This window comes from Nansenia antarctica, assembly GCF_963989245.1.
Source record: "Nansenia antarctica genome assembly, chromosome: 18".
NCBI classification, from domain to species: domain Eukaryota; kingdom Metazoa; phylum Chordata; class Actinopteri; order Argentiniformes; family Microstomatidae; genus Nansenia; species Nansenia antarctica.
Genome location: NC_137691.1, coordinates 9,338,075 through 9,357,176, shown reverse-complemented (window position 1 = coordinate 9,357,176; position 19,102 = coordinate 9,338,075). Strand labels below are relative to the sequence as shown.

Below are 19,102 nucleotides of genomic sequence, written 5' to 3'. Positions count from 1 at the left end.
ATATATATATATTGTGGACCTTATTAGAACAGCTGTGCCTTTTTACCTACTAAAAGAGCCTCTCTTTAGAATGTAAATCTGCTATTTACACACAACGACCACTAGTTGGCCGCTTGTAAATTATCCTGCTTCCTACACAGAAAAACTGCAAAATAGCTTTATATTAGCTTATCCTGATGTGATTTTGAAAATGTAAAGATACTGGGTGGTAGAACGGCACATATCTAGGAAAAGTCATGAAAGGAGGGTCCTGAAATTTGATTGAGTGCAAAGATATAACATGTTTTTTTTACTCACAAACCCGTCATGGCTGATTAAGTGTTTGAAATGTCCTTACCAGCAGCAGAGACTGTAGGGGAAGCGCTCAGCTGAGGTGCTGCAGTCCAGTCCATGAAGGAGTCAGGACCGTGTCCACGGCTGGAGGCAGGCAGGAAGGCTAGAGTGTGAAATACAAATACAATGTATTTAAATAAACTCTATTAATCAGTCAATGTTGATGATCTTCATGTGGCAAGTTATACAGTAGAGTAAAACAATGTGGCAGATACACTGGACTTAATGTTGAAGTGATTACATCCAGTGTACAGTGCAGAGTCACTAGACACAACATATCATATGCATTCATGAGTCTAAATAATACAAATTCCATTATATTTATATAGTTTTAGCACCTTTAAGAAATGTACTCACCAGCAGCAGAGACTGTGGGGACAGCTGGCTGGAACTGGAAGACTAGAAAGTGAAATACAAATAAAATGAATTTATATCAACTGAATCAATCAGTAAATGCTGAAGAGCTTTATGTGGCAAGGCATACAGTATATATATATATATATATATATATATATATATATATATATATATATATATATATATATATATATATATATATATATATATACTGTATGCCTTGCCACATAAAGCTCTTCAGCATATATATATATATATATATAGTGGACCTTTAAGAAACTCACCAGCAGCACGGAGTATAGGTCTCTTCAGATGGCCATGGGCCTGGTTCTGGGGACTCAGGTGGAGATTTTGGGTCAGGTACTGTACAATGTCCATCTCACTGGATTGGATCATTGTCTGGTACTTGGTAAATGGTAAATGGTCAATGGTCAATGGTCAATGGTAAATGGTTGTCTTGTCTTCTTCGTTGTCTGGTACGACACTGTTTGTGGCGTTTATAACTTCTGTATAAATACATATACACACCTATGTGTATCATAATCAGAGTTCTGTGATATCTCCTAGGTAACCAGAACCAGAGCAGTGGGTCAGAGCTCTTGTTGCTCTTGTGACATCATCAGCAGCATGTCTTTGTAGGCTATGGAATCTGTAGCAGCCCTGTACTACATTACCCTACATGCTTTGCAATATCATATCTGGGTTGTCTGAGTGAAGTTTTATGAAGCAGTGTTCACTATGTGGCCAGGTTGCAAAGAATTTGTTTTCTTTTTTGCATTTCCTGTGTTCATGTGAAACCACAGGCTTAGTAACACAGACCTCCTGCAGGACTCTCCCCACCTTGCTATCTGCCACCTATATAACTTTTTAATAACTTTTATTTGTATAGCGCAAACGTTGCAGCTCAAAGTGCTCCAATGATTATATAATAATAATTTAATAATTTAGTCATTTAAAGGCAATATTAAAAAAGATGGGGTTTTAGTTTTGACTAGGGTTCCATCCGTGACCTGAATGACACCACCTAGGCCACAGCCAGGCAACTGCCCCTGCCCCCAGCAGGATGCCCCCCCACCTCCCCCCGCAATATGGACTAACTACAGCACCTTATATTTATGATAGATGTTAGTATATTCACTATGCGAATACCCATAATCTGTACATAACCCATCACCTATACACTATGCGTATATCCTGTAAATCATTGCTAGTTATAAAACTGTATATATTGATTTGTAAATTGACCTGTACACACTGTTGCATCTCTATTTATCTCTATATGGTCCAACCTAATAGTATAGTTTTACCCAACCTGCAAATGTCATCTGTGCATACACCCCCCCCCTCCAACCTACTGTACATATCCTTTGTTTTTCTGTGTGATTTGAGTGTGATTTTGTGTGATTTGAAACCTGCTCGTGTAATTTGTAAATTGAATTTTTGTATTCCACCTTCTTACTCTTGTAGCACATCTTAGGAGCCGGCAGTAACATTTCACTGTACATTGTACCTGTACGATATGCACGTGACAAATAAAATTGACTTTGACTTTGACCTAATGTTAACTGGCAGTGCATTCCACAATTTGGGTGCATAAAATGAGAATGCAGCCTCACCAAATCTCTACACACACACACACACACACGTGCATACGCAAGCACACGCGGACGCACACAGGCACGTGCACACATGCGCATGCCAGAGATATTCTGCGCTGCAGGAGGGGGTGAAGTAGCCTGTTTTTCATATCAGAAACACTCATACACCAATTACACACACACACTTGTACAAACTATTACAAACACACTCAAACACAGCAGCAACATTACATATTCGTATTCGTATACGTATTCTAAAATCCATTGTTGCTCCATTCAGCTCACTCTCACACCCTTACACTCTCACACCAGAGTGCACTCGATGGATTGTCTTTGCCTTTTGTGAAAACGCTGTTGTTTGAAACACACACACACACACACACACACACACACACACGCATCGCCCTGGGGAACTCCCCGTATGAGACAGCTGCACTTCTCCACTATCAGTCATAAATAGGCAGGAGTTTTGACAGTGAGTGTCAGCTCAGGTGAACTGGCTCTGACCTATAGGGAGAGGGGGAGGGAGAGATGGAGAGAGAGGGAGGGAGGGAGGGTCACAGGGAGGCACTGGCCTGGGGGGGGGGGGGGGGGGGGGGGGGGGGGGGGGCGGTCGCAGAGGTAGCCTTGTTCGCTGCTGTGGAGGAGCACAGGATGGGGTGGTGGAGGGTGAGGGGCGGGGGGCTGGGTGATGGGGAGGGGGGGTGGGGGAGGGGCGGGAGGGAGGGAGGGAGGGGGGGTGGCTGAACTGCCGGGGAGAAACCTCCTCTCAAGGGTAGAACTACAAAGAGAGGCACTCTGCCCTGCCAGAGGATCAGACCACCTCTCGACAGGGTAAACTATCTAGTCAGGCTGTCAGCTTTACTCCAGAGGAGAGCGTATAGGGAGAGGTGGGAGGATTTGCCGGATCTGAAATGAGAGGAGAGAGTGATGGAAGGATGGTGGAGGGCTGGAGAGATGGAGACGGAGCGAGGGCACTTGTTGGAGAGGGTGGTGGTTTTATACAGCAGAGATCTGCAGCAGCCTTTGAAATCGTATTAGATTAAACGTGAGACGTCATCTTTACTGCACAAATTCATGTAATTGTAATAACTATGTAGCATTAATTAGTAATAGGATCTATGAATATGATAACATGCGTTTTTCTTACCAATTGTATCTCAATAATTCATGAAAGCTTTCTGAACTTTCATATTTACATTATAGACAGGAGACCCACATTTTCGTCTGCATTCTAGCACGAGCATTTGTACTCTCTCGTTTCAAGACTCTAGTTTTAAGTGTATGGAACAGGGGCAATATATTCAACTGTTGTTTACAGGGTGAATGAGAAGGTAACTCTGTACACACACACACACACACACACACACACACACACACACGTCATAGCGTTGAGTTGCTGCTACATGATTGGCTGATTAGATATTTGCGTTAACGAGCAGTTGAAAAGGTGTATAATAATGAAGTGGCCAGTGAGTGTATTTGTCCCCCCCCCAAACCACAAAGAGGCAGATTTTCATCTCTCTCTCTCTCTCTCTCTCTCTCTCTCTCTCTCTCTCTCTCTCTCTCTCTCTCTCTCTCTCTCTCTCTCTCTCTCTCTCTCTCTCTCTCTCTCTCTCTCTCTCTCTCTCTCTCTCTCTCTCTCTCTCTCTCTCTCTCTCTCTCTCTCTCTCTCTCTCTCTCTCTGCAGGCAGTACTGCTGATGTTACACAACAAGATGAACTGTGGAAAAAAAGCACAGTGGGCCCTCATTCATCATGTGTTTTTAAATAATGTGAAAATGTGTTCTTAAAAAAGAAAACTCACAAATACACAAAACCAATGTGTGATTCATAAAAAAATGTGGTGACAGCCAATTTTGTTCTTACACGGGTGTGTATGATGATGAATGCAAAATCGTCTTACATTGGACGCGTGTTGTAGGGAATATCCCGTATAAGTTTCCAAGTTCAATCAGTTCCTCGCTGCCTCCCTTGGCAGACGGAAAACACCTCAAGAGCCGCTAGTCACTCTCAAACATATCACTGCGGTCACACTCTCTAGCCATGGCGTGCATGGCCACAACCCCTAACTACCCCAGATACACCATTGCTACGTCTTAAATGTTTTGATCATATCGAGTATTCAAGTAATCAAGGAGGTTTACAGTTTAATTGTGAGTTATTGCATAATTGCTTATCAGTATTGCTTATCAGTATCCTCTATGTGTTGTCATTGTGTACGGTCTGCTAAGGATGCTCATCAACAGATATGTGTAAGTGTTAATGTGATTAAATATGACTCGTTACAGCAAGGAAATAAGTGTATGAGTGGTCTGGAGAAATATATTCTTATTTCAAGAATATAGTTCAACTAAGAAGAATTTGATGAAGGCAGACAAGTTATTGAATGTGTCATTATGCACGACTTAAATTCTTGAATTTGGGTTAGGGTTAGGGTAAACAAAAAAAATCCTAATAGTTCCTTCTTCGCAACTTCTATGCCTGCCTCTGCTGGCCACCGCCTCTACGCCGATGCAGCTCGGTCACGTCTCTTCACTGTACTGGCTCCCCGCTGGTGGAACGAGCTTCCTACTGCTGTCAGAACTGCAGAATCACTCCCCATCTTCCGCCGGAGACTGAAGACCCATCTCCTCAGGCTAAACCTTAACCGTCCATCCTGAGACATCTACTACCCCCTGTACTGTTTCTCCTGTGTAATAATAATCCAAATAAGTAAATAAATAAAAATTAATGACGACTGCCAATGGCCCCTGGCCTGGCATAGATTACCTTCTCCTGCTGTGACTGGTGGATAGACGATTCATTTACTTAGTCAAAATGTCTTTGTTGCTTTGGAAGAAGGCGTCTGCTAAATGCCAAAAATGTAAATGTAAATCAAGCAAGTCCACTCATCATCCAAGCGTAGTCACAAACTACCTTCACTACATAAGGTTGTACAGGGTGAAATATGAACCAATTCAAAACTGTTTGTATTTAAAACCATTTATTGCAACCCTCCAAAACGGAAAACGGTTTTCAAAGTAAAGTTCTTATCTGGATACAACAGAGGTGTCTTTATTTAAATGAAATGCCCTTTCTCTCTTTGTCCTGTAATTGAAACTGAGTTACTGTCAATAACTGCCAGGGCAAGCCACAGAAGATCTACTACCTTTACATAATTAAACTGGTTCAACTGTTTTTTCACATATACCGGTAACAAATTAAATCAGTTTTTCTGCAGCTGTGCATTTATAATGAAACATATGAATAAAATAAATGGTGTTTGGTTGATCCCCTCTGGATGTATAAGCTTTGTTTTTCCATATTTTTTCCGAAAAACTAAATAATGTACTGTTCATTCACTATGACACATGTGATTAATATTTCCCTGCAGTACATTCATATTTCCACAATGTTTAATCAATTGTCATTTTCAGTCCCCGTGTGTGTGTGTGCGTGCGTGCGTGCATGTGTTATATGTGTGTGTGTGTGTGTGTGTGTGTGTGCAAGTGTGTGCGTGTGTGCGTCTGTACGTGTGCATGTGTCTGTGTGTATATGTGTGGCGCTAGAGATGCCCCCAGAGAACTGTCAGTCACCTCTGCTCTGTCTGTATAACAGATGAAGGTCCTGACGTTGCCCTTGGTTTGATTTATGACGACTCATTAATATGTTAGCATGTACAGCCTATTATTGAGGAATGGCCATGCCTTAGTGAAGAAGCTTGTTCATAAGGTTTTGAGAGATTGATTGAGATTGAGATTGAGATAACGTTTATTGCCACTATGCGTTACACATATAGGAATTTGCTTCGTCACCACAGCAAGTGCGTTTATACTTTTTTCACATATCAAAAAACAGGACAACACAACAACAACACAGGACAGACAACAGTGCATTGGATAGTGCGGTATAAAGTAAAGTGCAGTGCAGAGTTTTTTTTTTACAGAGTCCAGTTCAGTCCTGGGCAGACTTGGGGGCGGGGGGGGGGGGGGGGGGAGCCAGAGTCATTTAACAGCCTGGCGGCTGAGGGGTAGAAGCTGAGCCTGTGGCGGGCCTTAAGTGCCTTAGGCAGCCGCAACCTTCTTCCAGAGGGAAGCAGGGTGAGGAGGCCGTGGCCGGGGTGGAAGGGGTCAGCCATGAAGGTGGAGAGACACACAGAGAGACAGGGAGAGAGAGAGAGAGAGAGAGAGAGAGAGAGAGAGAGAGAGAGAGAGAGAGAGAGAGAGAGAGTGACCAGCATAGCAGATTCCCCCTGAGGCAATACTTACTCTTTAAACCCCTCTTCCATGGGATGCATCACAGTGTGTCCTGATGACATTTTACTGATGAGAAAATGCATTAATGGGGCCAGAACTCACACACACACACACACACACACACACACACACACACACACACAGATGAACAGGCAAAAATGCACACATGCAACGCAAGCACACAAGCACGCACGCGCACATACATACACACACACACTCGTACACGCACACGCACACACACACACAAAGTTCCTCTATGTTTCTAATGATCCTCCTGGTGTTTATGGAATACAGTATCTAGTAAACCAGGACATGATGTCCATATCAATTAATAATGTCATCTTGGAGCTGAGAATAATAATAATAATGCATCGACCACCCTGTCCTACTGTCCTGAGACTGAACCTCTGTTTGTCCAATAATTCCTCATCCTGCAGGAATCAGGATCTCTTAATATTCTCCATAAGCCACATAGGAGGAGGCATGGCATGTGGCTCTAATACAGTGGGAGGCCTATTGTCCAGCCAGCGACATGAATATGACTTCCCCGATTAGTTTCCGGTTCAGTAAGTCTTTGAAATATAATTTCGAGAGGTCTAAGAGGTTTTTCAGAGAAAGAGATTTCCAATTTCCTCAGTCAAAACACAAGACTTGAACTCTTGACACAGTCTGGTCCCTGAAATGTCTTTGATGAAACAATATTGGAATGCATGTGTGGTACTTCAGTTAAAGTACCGCACAGTACTAGCCACTGCTACCACATGCCATACTACCAACAGACACTTGCAGTGTCCCCTGGTGACCAACGCCAATTAAGGCTCTTGGCAGGAGACAGTCAGCAGGGACTCACGCTGAGCATCTCTTTTATCTGTGTCTAGCTGCAGTCTAACACAATTAGTTGGACGGAAGTCTGGCAAAGATACAAGGCATCTTCACCATGCATGTGCTCATGCATGTGACAACAACAACCTTGAGCTAAGTGCTGGTGAGACAAAAGCAAGGCAACATAATGTAGTAGTGGATTCGGGTACAATGTGTGTTGTTGTTGTTTTTGTCCTTTACTGAATGTACTGTGTCCTGAGAATCTTGACTCTTGAACATAAAATGGGAATACGGTTGAACTTGAACTCGATCTTGAGGTGTTGTTCAGAGAGTGAACAGGATGTTTGTCACCAGATGGTCATTGTGTAAAATAGTTTGTACAAGTTTTACCTCATTCAGCCAAAGAAACTCAAATAATATCAAGGCCTGTATTTTGAAGCGGCAAAAAACATAAAGTTTCACTTTCATTTTTTAGCTTGCCTTCACACACCACAGGCACAGACTGCAGGGCACACAACAGGGACACGTTAACGCTCATACGTGTTACTTTTAGAACTGTATGACGGAATTATACAAATGATCCTGCAGCATCTCTTATGCTCATCCAGTGCCTTGAGTCGACAACTGTCATATTTTATGAGTGCAGAGATGTGCCATATTTAGTCAAGGAGAAATAGGCCACCATCATCTTTTACAAAAAGAAAATTGTTAAATATTTATTTATTTTCATTTTTATTTTCCATACATTTTGCAAGTTAAGGTCAACATTAAATAGGTTGTGGATACAGGGTGGAGGTGATTGCATCCTCTACTATCCCCTTACCTGTCCCCTCCCGCCCCCCACCCCCCCACACACACACATGCACTTATGCACACGCACGCACGCCCACACACACACACACACACACACACACACACACACACACACACACCCACACACACACACCCACACACACACACACACACACACACACACACGCACACACACACACACACACACACACGCACACACACACACACACACACACACACACACACACACACACACACAATGACCCAATCAAATAGATCCAAAATAAACAGAATCCATAAAATATTTGAACAGAAAACATGTTGGATGCGCAGTACACTCATCTGGACTGAACATGAATTCCTCAAAGGGGAGTTGGTTCTCATGAAGCAAACACACAGTCATTTAATTTCACAGTCTTAAATCACTCGTGCGGATTGTGCCTTAAATGCCTTATAAATGGCAGTGGAAAAGAAAAGAAAAAACAGTTAAAACACAATGTCCACAACATGTGACCTTTAGACCCCCTGAAAACCCACAACAATACAAGAAAAGTACGTCAATCCAAAACCAATCTCTGTGCTAAATTGGCACATCTTTTATTTTTATTTTATCTCTTCTCACCCTCCTCCTCTCTCTCTCTCTCTCTCTCTCTCTCTCTCTCTCTCTCTCTCTCTCTCTCTCTCTCTCTCTTTCTATCTCTCTCTCAGTCTTCAGTTGTTTATTTTACAAAAGTGTTCCCTAAAAAATAAATACAAATATTTTCCAAGACTGGCCCATATATCACCTTGGTGACAGTAGTCATGTCTCTACCACCTTGGTGACAGTGGTCATGTCTCTACCACCTTGGTGACAGTAGTCATGTCTCTACCACCTTGGTGACAGTAGTCATGTCTCTACCACCTTGGTGACAGTAGTCATGTCTCTACCACCTTGGTGACAGTGGTCATGTCCCTCTGCTGGGCACTGCAGTAAAGTCTCGTCTGTCCTCAGGTTTGCACCTTTACACAAAGCGTTCATTCCCTCCTTTTTTTTCTCTTCTTTCTTTTCTGTTCTTCACCATTCTTCACTTAAGTCCATTTGTTGGTCATGGTCCAAATAAATAAATAAATAGAAATGAATAAATACATAAATATTTTTCTTCTCCTTAAATAAATACATATTTATCTCAGATAGATAGATTTGCCTTGGCGTGGTAAAACCTCATCCTCCCCCCCCTCTGCTGGGTTGTGTAGCGTTTTGTTTTTTCTCGCGTTCTAAAAAGCGTCAATGCTCTCATAGGTCTAAAAGAGGCCAGTCAATTCAGAGGAGAGACAGATATTTGAAAGGTAACGATGTGGATGCCTGCAGTGCAGGAACGGCATTGTTTTACAACATCATCCCCCGGCTCCATATTGTAAAGGAAATGGTGATTGTACAATAATACGTCAGCTTCTTTTGTCACTTGTGATCTCACCTCCAGCTTTCATCTGGGAATCTGAAAACCTCAAACTTCGAGGTGTATAATGAAAACCAACAAGGTGAGCATTTCTGTGTGTGTGTGTAAGAAAAGGTGAACCAAAAAATGATTCCCGACTATCACATTGACTGGGCTTCAGTTCTGTCACAGGGGACGACGAAAGGGGGAGGTGGAGGAGGAGGAGAAGGGATAGGAGGAACAGTGCTGCTGCCTCTGGGCTGTGGATACAGCGAGAGTAGAGGAGAGGGGGAGGAGGAGAGAGATAAGGGGATGAGAGGATGGAGAGAGAGGTCTCTATGGGAGGACAAGGTGCTAGGAGCAGTCGTCCTCAGGCTGTCCAGGGGGGGCGTAGTACCCGGCCAGCTGCCTGAACCTGGGCCCCCAGTCGCTCAGGTAGGAGAAGTCCTGCTCTGACGTGGTGGACAGGGTGTGGATGGAGCTGAGGGAGAGCGCCGGCGAGCTGCCGCCCTCGAACGCGTACGTCTGGAACGAGTCGTACGGGGGCACGGAGAGGTCGGCGTCCGCCTGCTCCACCTTCTTACGGATGTAACCTTTGAACAGAGAGAAGTCCGCCGCCCCTCCGTCGCCGCTCACCTGGCCTTGGACCCACTGCAGGGAGGGGAGGGAGCGCAGGTCCGGGCCCGACTCCGAGGTCTTGTCCTGGGGGAAGTCGTAGAGGTTCCGCAGGGCGCTCATGTCGTAGGCCTGGGTGTCCTGCTCGCCGCCACCCTCGTCGTTGTACTTGATGACGTTGTCCCTCATGTCCTCTTCGTCCTCGGACATCCGCTGGCCTTTCCTGTGGCGCTTCAGGGTCAGGATGAGAAGTACCAGGACTGGAGAAGGGGGGTGGCAGGAAGGGGGGGGGAGAGAGAAACAGAGAAAGAGAGAGAGAGGAGAGAGAGAGACAGAGATAGCACAGGATTAGTTTAAGAGATAATCGCTTTCAGCAGGGAGTTAAAGCCATGAGAGGATTCTAGACCAAAAGTTCTTCAACAGAGTGTGAAGGCTTTGGTTCAAGGTCAGTCTAGCACTTCCACACCTGAGAGCCGAGTCAGGTGGGTTCACTATTGGACTGGAACAAAATGAACTGCACACCCTCTGGGTAACCACTGGCCAGGTTAAGGCTTAAAAAGACTGTTGTACAGTTTTGGTAGTTTGTTGAAGTGGTGAGCTGTAACTCTGTATTACTGTAACAAGTTATCAGACGAAAAGTTTGAGAGAAGTTCAAATCGGAAGTCATTTCATTTCATCAAATATGGAATCATAAAATATGAAAAATATATGCTGCCCAAAACACAGGGGGAATCAGACTAGATTACTGCAAATATTGGATTCTGGGCATTGGTGAAAATATTGGATTCTGAAATGGGTCCGTGCCATTGTACTGTTTGTCTTAATTCGCTTTCCCTCTATGTAAATGTCACCCCTAAGAAACAGCAGACTGATTAAAGTACTTCAGTACATCTCCTGTGCACGAGGAGCATCCGGGCATCGATTCTCCGGAGCCCTCGTTACTCGTCCAGAAAATATGTTTTCAAAGGCCTTAATGGAAGCTGATCTGTCCATCGATACTTATTCAAACCCAGCACACTGTGAAGAGCCAGATAAAACCACCACAAAGCAACTCTATATCGGCCTTATTACCCCCTGCTCTTACGGAGCGTGTAATGACCAAGAAACATTAAACGTGAATTAAAACGAAAACACAAAGGAGTTGGAGACGGATGACTCCATTGACTAACAAGAAGCCGGGGAGAAACAAACGCAGAAACCATTCAGATGTAATCAAGGAGCCTTTAATTTAATCCCCGATTAGTTATTTCAATTACTTCATACGTTTGTGATTAGAGGAATTCCCACTTAGAACTTGATTATTAGCCCTCCCCTATCTCAAGAGCTAGCATCTAGCTCCCGTCGTTCCAATCTCTCCACCACTTACACTGCTAAATGCTCAATCACTCTGACCACTGTACAGCCCACTTTCTAATCAACGTTTTTGTTTTAATCACATATGAAAATGAAAAGATATGAATAGGTTGAGAGGGACGACGGTATGGCTGCCAGGGGAGATTGGTGTGGGTAGAAAGCAGAGGAGGAGGAGGTAATGCATGGAACATAATGAGGAATAGTATGTATCAATACTAGTGCTGTCCCAAACGACTATTTTTCTAACGATTAATCTAGCGATTATTTTATCGATTATTCGATTAGTCTAACGACTAATTTATCGGTAAGTCTAACGATAATTTTTGTACTGTAAAAAAATAAATAAGTATTTGTCTCCACCTCACTGCTATGTTTAGCCAACTTGAATGCCAACATGGCCATGTCTGTCCATCACCACAACACATAGCTAGCTAACGTTACTCTCGCTGCTATGTTATGATTCGCTAAATTGATGCTAACGTAGCATGCGAGCTACGAGCTAGATAACGTACAGTAGGTGCTCGCACCACAATGACAATAGGCTACCGTAGCTAGCCAGCTACATAGCTAACGTTACTAACACCAGAAGACAAGACATACGAACTGTGGTGAGCTACATTGCTTGTGTAACATTAGCTAGTAGCTATCCATTTTCCACTCATACACTTAATTGTCTCGCCTGGTAAAATAAAGGTTTAAAAAGAAAAAAAGAAAAAAAAATGTTTATTTACGACTAACCGACGCATATTACGCTAACCGACGTATTGACGTAGTCGGTGACGTCGACGACGTCGAATAATCGTAACAGCCCTAATCAATACACATACAACTGAACATTAGTGTATCATGAAGAACTCATGTCTTTCTTCCCGTAGTTCTATTCCATACATTACAATGAGCCCCTCTTCCGATTTCTAACTCCACCAGCCTCCCGTGATGGCTGCATAATAGTATGTAGCTAATTCAATGTCAGATAAAAAAAAAAAGCACTGGGTTTGAGAGCCATCAGGAGGTCAGTTCATGACTTATCATTTTCTTTTCATTTTACTTAGAGAGGAACCCAGCTGAGATCAAAGCTTTGAGAAGAGAATGGGCTGTAAACAGATAACTGAACCTAATCAAACCACAGGGTTCTGGTCATTATATTCCAGTCAATTCCGAGAGCATTCTGAATGAAACGGCTTTGTAGGAGATCTATGGGAATTTTGGATTCATGAATTAGATTAAGATGCTTAATAATTATTATTACCATCACTTTATTACTTTATTACTGTAGTTTTACTTATTTTACTTACTTACTTTACGTACTATTGTGATTTTGTATCTCGATGCTGCAATGCCAATGTCGAGGAACCAAAGCCAAAGAATTTTACTCTTTTGTATTTCTACATTGAGATACAGAATAACAGTGATTCTGATTCTAGTCTGAGCGAATGTTGCAGTTTCCCTTGCAGTGGTTCGCTGGTAACCTTGCCCTAAGGCCAAGCATGAATACAATTTGAGAACCTTCCAGAATAATCCTTCCTGTTATGACATTGAATAGACTGCGGTGGGGGAACTGTGAAGACTATCAACTGAGGGAAAACAGACTGAATGATAATGAGACAACATACAAGCTTGTCGGTGGATAAAGAGAGACAAGAAGAAAAGAGAAGAGAATGAATAAAAAGAGCATTGTGGTTGAGGAGATGTGGCCGTTGCGAAGGCATACAATGGCCGAGGAGAGGAAGCATCTTTACCCTATTGAGATATACCCGTATAGCCATGCTAGGTCACTTCCTATAGAAGGAGAATCCCCACTACCACAGTGATGTATCTCCAGCAGAGCCACAAGAGCAACAACGAACGCCAGGAGGAATGACATTTAGATAGATCATTAGCCAGGGAATGTCGTATATCTTCTTACAGATAGTCTCTCTGTTGCTTGGAACAAATGCTTACAAGCCTACGGCAGTTAGGAGACCATCTATTACAATAGGAGCTCTGGCTGTCTGTGACACAGAAGATGCTAGATGCACTAAACTCACATGACAGTCCTTGTTGTGGGGGATGAGGTATTTGTGTTGCGGGGATGAGGCATTTGTGTTGTGGAGATGAGGCATTTGGCCAGAATGTTTACAAGTCAAACTAGATGACAGGTAATACCTTATGGGCCGGTTTCACAGACAAGGCTTAAGCCTAGTGTCGGACTAAATCACATTTTCAAGCTAAAATCTCCATTGAAGATGCTTTTTTTTGGTCTAGAATTATGCTTAAGCCTTGTCTGGGAAAGCAGCCCAATGTGTTCTGAATGGGATGCTGGACAAGGGGATGACAGTGGGAGGGTCACTTGTAACAATTGTGTTTTGCTGCAACTTCCTAGGTTTATTATGATGGTAGTGTATTGTGAAAAGTTGAAGTATAAGCTCACTTGCAATGCCATTTTGTCAGGGTTTCTTTCAGCTGTATTTGGATGCACCTGTGAGTTAACGGTCAATCCGCAATCCGTAACTGGACCCTCTAAATCAAAAATCAGATTAAAAGACCTGAACTACCCACTGTACATACTTTGTGTTTTGTCCCCCGCCCCCACCTGTGGTGTATGTCCCCACCTGTCCTACCCGCTGTACATACCTGATGTTTTGTTGTATTGTTCTTCCCATGATGGATGTATGTTTATCTTGTAGATAGTAATAGTTATTTGTCTGTATTATCTTGTAGATAGTACTAGTTTTTTTGTCTGTCTTACATGTAACGATGAATTGAGAATCAAGGACCCCAATTGAAATAAGCCAGTGGCTTTCTTGGGTTTTTATCCTGTTAGTTGACCTTGTATGTAATATGTACTTTCATGTACCTACTTCTGCAAATCTTCTAATAAAGTTTTCAATCAATCAATCAAAAAGGTTTAATCTCAACATCTGTTCCACTAACTTGCAACCTGCGACCTGCAACAGGTTAGAGTAGACCTAGGTTCAGACGTAGGAATTCAAGGTTTAACGAGCGTGCTGGCAGTATATTCTACGAGAGTGCTGCATTGTTTTGTCTAGGAAATCAAAAGTGTTTATTTCTAGACATCAATATGCTATTAAATATTTCCATATTCATGCCAATATTGAGCAACAGGCGTTGTTATTTACATTTGTGAGTGAATTGTGTGGATGAATATACAACGGCATTGTTTTGCCTGCAATAAATGTAGGTTAGAACGCTGACACTGTGATCTTTTTATTCTCTGAAATCATAAACACATGATCTGCGCTGTGAGAAATTTGGTGATTATACATATTATATGAAGTTTCTGATCGTTAAGCACTACAGTAGGCTACAGCTTGAACTTGTCATCTGGGAAAACAGAAAACAGCTGTGAAGATCGGAGGGGAGTGACAGTGTAGCAGCAGTGTTCACAAACCTATTCATATATTCCTTCATGAATAAATCTTTGCTTGTTTTTTGAGATCGCCCGAAGTAAATTTCCAACTTGCATGAAAGTGAACATTTCTTGATCGGATGTGTGTGCAGTCAGACAGCTACTCAATACGACTTTGGCTTGAAACCTTTGTTAGGATACAAAACAAATTATGCACGTAACAAGCTATGATCCTTCCAGACACGACCTCGATCAGCTCGGACAACTGTCCAGATATCGAATTGGGCAAACGCCACAACGCGCTAGCAATGCTAGCAACATTGCAAGTAACTCGGAATGTCTGTGTTGCGAACCCTGGTTGTGAGTTAAGGCGTAGACATTAGCAAGGCTGTGTTAGCCTACTGAGTTAAGGCATAGATGTTAGCTGAGGGAGCTAACACGATCCCTGCGTCAGGGGGTATTAGCATCTTCCATTAAATGCAGTGTGTGATACACAGCTTGGTCCTTCTTGCCGATGAATTACGTTGTACGAAAAGTGACCTTGAAAGTTGGAACGTGATGCCTAAACATCATTTGTTCCAAGTCTTTTTATTCCAAGGGAAAAGCTATAGAGAGCGACAGTGGCAAGCATATTAATGTGTATAAATGACTTGTAGCGAGGCCCAGTAATTGTCTTTATTTGGTGTAAATGACTTGAAAAATAACACAGGGGGGAGAAAATGCCGCCTGGAGAGCTGTGTTGGAGGAGCGTTGATGATCTGGGGCCTCAACGCAATAACTCATCGTCTTCCTCTTCTTCTCTTTCACTCGTCTGGTGTCATGAGACATGAGACACAAGGTTAAGGCTGTGTGTGTGTGTGTGTGTGTGTGTGTGTGTGTGTGTGTGTGTGTGTGTGTGTGCGCGTGCGTGCGTGTGTGCGTGTGCATGTGCGTGTGTGTGTGTGTGTGCGTGTGTGTGTCTGCGAGCATGTGATCGTGCGGTGTGCATGTGTCTCTTGCGTCTCCTTGTGTCTGTGTTTATTCGTATCCTCCATAATAGGAGGCAGTTAATGGCTGTGGTGCAAGATACAGACATTAAGGTTATACACACGGGTGCTATTTGAGCATTCATCAAGGCCTCCAGATCATTACTGTCGACTTCCTCTGATGGGAAGTGTAAACAGAGGTGAAGACCTTGATGCTGTAGTGTGACCCCTGTACATACAAATAAGCTGTTGACTGATTAAATGCAGAATTAATGGTATGTAGTAGAATGTTATTGTTCTCCTAAGAGGACACATGCCAATGACAATAGAACAACAATGGCTGTCGGAATGTTAAGCTTAGAATTCAGAATCCATCTCCGTAGAGCAGTTGCTGTTGAGGTGAGCAGTAAAGATACAGCGAAGATAACATCCATAGGATAAGAAGAAGAAGAAGAAGAACCTTTATTTGTATAGCGCTTTTCCGTTTTCACGTTGCAGCTCAATGTGCTCCAATCATTATAGAATCATAATTAAATTATTTAGTCATTTAAAGGCGATATTAAAAAGATGGGTTTTTAGTCTTGACTTGAACAGATTTGCTGAGGTTGCATCCCTGATGTAAACTGGCAGTGCATTCCACAATTTGGGTGCATAAAATGAGAATGCAGATCTCTCACAAATCTCTTCTTTTGTACATGGATGACACATCACGTGCCAGAGTCTATGATATATATTACCTGAACCTACTAGCTATGGTGTAGTGCTAACCATGGCCTAGTATGTATTGAATCTTATACTGTATTACCTGTAGCCTACTTGATAGCCATGGTTTAGCACTGTAGCCTATGTACTAAATCATATATTACCTATAGGATTACCTATTAAATATAGGATTCAACATCGCTAGGCACAAGGAAGACTGGTGGAGGTAGAAATCTGAGGAGGGGCCTCATTGTAATGCATGGAATGGCATGAGGAATATTATCAAACGTGTGTTCTACCTCCACCAGCCTCCCCCAGGGACTAGCTCTGAACGTACTGAAGCATACATTACCTGTACCTACTAGCTGCGAACTAGCGTTCTATGGACTTTAGTATGTATTACCTGTCCTACCAACACATGGTGGTCCCCCTGTGTACAGTTGTTTGGATAAGCGGGTCTGACAACAACACTAATTTACCTCTGGGCTCCGCTAGGCTAATACCTAGCGGTACAAGGCTAATTTACCCTTGAGCTTGTCTATGATGCGCTAGGCTAGGCTAGCAGCTAGCCATAGAGGCCCAGGAGTTCACATCACAGCAGATGGGGTTTAATTGGAGCGGATGTGTGCAGATGCCTTGCTGCAGGAGAATGGATTCATCACGTCGGGCCCTAAATGAACTGATGGAAGGGCTGTTTGTCTGTAGCTAATTAGGCAGAAATTTGTTTTCATTTTCCTCATCATCCAACAATTGATCTATTAGAGTGGCCCAGGAGACGACGCAGAGTCACTTACTTCCCCACTGCACACATACAGAACAGTACAGACCAGGGTGTGTGTGTGTGTGTGTGTGTGTGTGTGTGTGTGGGTGTGTGTGTGTGTGTGTGTGTGAGTGTGCGTGTGTGTGTGAATCTGACTCCTACTCTACAAGATGGCCCTGCATTTGAAAAACATGCAGCCGCCTATTGAGTGGAAAGGAGGGAAATGTCTACAACTGAAACACAACTGAAACTCCACAACTGAAACTCCACTTCTGGCAGGGCCTCAGCATGCAAGGAACTAGAGACCAGAGACCAGTGAGTGTGTGTTTGTGTGTGTGTGTGTGTGTGTGTGTGTGTGTGTGTGTGTGTGTGTGTGTGTGTGTGTGTGTGTGTGTGTGCGCGCGTGTCGTCTATTTTCTATTAATTAATTCCAATCCGTATTCAATATGATTTTTTCTTAATGGATGTATCTGATATCACGCAAACGAGGATGAGATGAAATGGGTGCCGTATGAACGTAACGAGACGTGTTAAGTTACGTGCGCAACTTTCACCTCTGATGGCTCTTATCATCAACGTGATGCCCACGTGAATTACACAAAACGACGACACAATGTTATGTGTGTCGACTTACTGTACTGTACAGTTAGGATGGACGATGAGTGTTTTTTTTTTTACCCAAATTTCCCATGATGCTCAGAGACAAAAAACTAAAACCCACAGTCCTCCACCACCACTGCTTTTTACAGTTGAGCTCATCTGCTTCAGAATCTGTATGCACAGCATCCTGGTATGATAGCCAAAAGGCTTCTTAAAACCCATAATTAATAAATAATACATCTGTTGCTTCTGAAGCTAATGGAGACTTCACGCCATGCCGACTCGTTAAAAGCTTGTAAAAACAATATGAGCGCTGTGATGGGGGAGTCCTGGGCCGACCAGGGCGGACCCGGGCCGACCCTGACACCTCATCCATCATTTACGACCGAGAGATGTGAGACACACGCTGCATGTGAAGCAGGAGGAGAGGAGACTTAAAGGCCCCAGACAGATACAGTTCGGAGACACAGTAAACCCCCTTTGACAGCTACGATCCGGCACGCTGTGTTCCACGTCGTACGTGCTAGCAGAGGAACGTTATCGTAGAAAAACGACGTACCACGGAGGGGGAACTCATAGACAGAGAAGTGAAGAGAGAGGAGACAGAGAAGTCATAACATTTTCAGAAATGACAATATTATACATGTTTTTTTCTGGCCTGCTCTCCCGCTGAACTGAGAGGAGTGTGTGTGTGTGAGGGGGTGTGTGAGGGGGAGTGTGTGTGTGTGTGTGTGTGTGTATGGGGGTGTTTGTGTGTGTGTTTGTGTGTGTGTATGTGTGTGTGTGTGTGTGTGTGTGTGTGTGTGTGTGTGTGTGGAATGCCTTTTATACACTCTATTGATAGAGTTCTGAGAGGAGGCAAGTGCTGATACAGCTTTTTCCCTGCTAAAGCTCCCTCTCCCTCTCTCCATCTCTCTCCCATTCTTTCTTTCATTCTTTCTTTCTTTCTTTCTCTCTCCCCACCTCCCATTATCAGTCCCCACCGCCCATTCTCTCTCCCCACTGCCCTTTCTCGCTCTTCATCTCCCTTTCACCATCTCCATTACTACAGAGTAAAGTGGTTTGGTGTCATTCATGAAGTTCAAGTACTGGGTGTACTCTCTGAACAGAGTGTCTCTCGTCCTGTTCGAGGATGTGCCACAGCAGAGCCTCATCTCCTAAAGGGATCATGATGTATTCATATTATTTTTTTGGGCCTTGTTTT

The 19,102-nt window shown here is 43.3% G+C and overlaps 1 protein-coding gene across 1 annotated transcript in view; it reads right to left on the bottom strand.

Moving 5' to 3' along the window:
* Positions 1-9,908: 9,908 nt before the first annotated feature.
* cdh22 (cadherin 22) overlaps positions 9,909-19,102 on the bottom strand; it is a gene marked incomplete at both ends in the record, with an annotated part of 83,808 nt that continues 74,614 nt past the window's right edge. The window contains one exon of the mRNA XM_080548071.1: positions 9,909-10,429. Coding sequence (XP_080404197.1) covers positions 9,909-10,429 — 521 coding nt within the window. The remainder of the gene's footprint in view (positions 10,430-19,102) is intronic.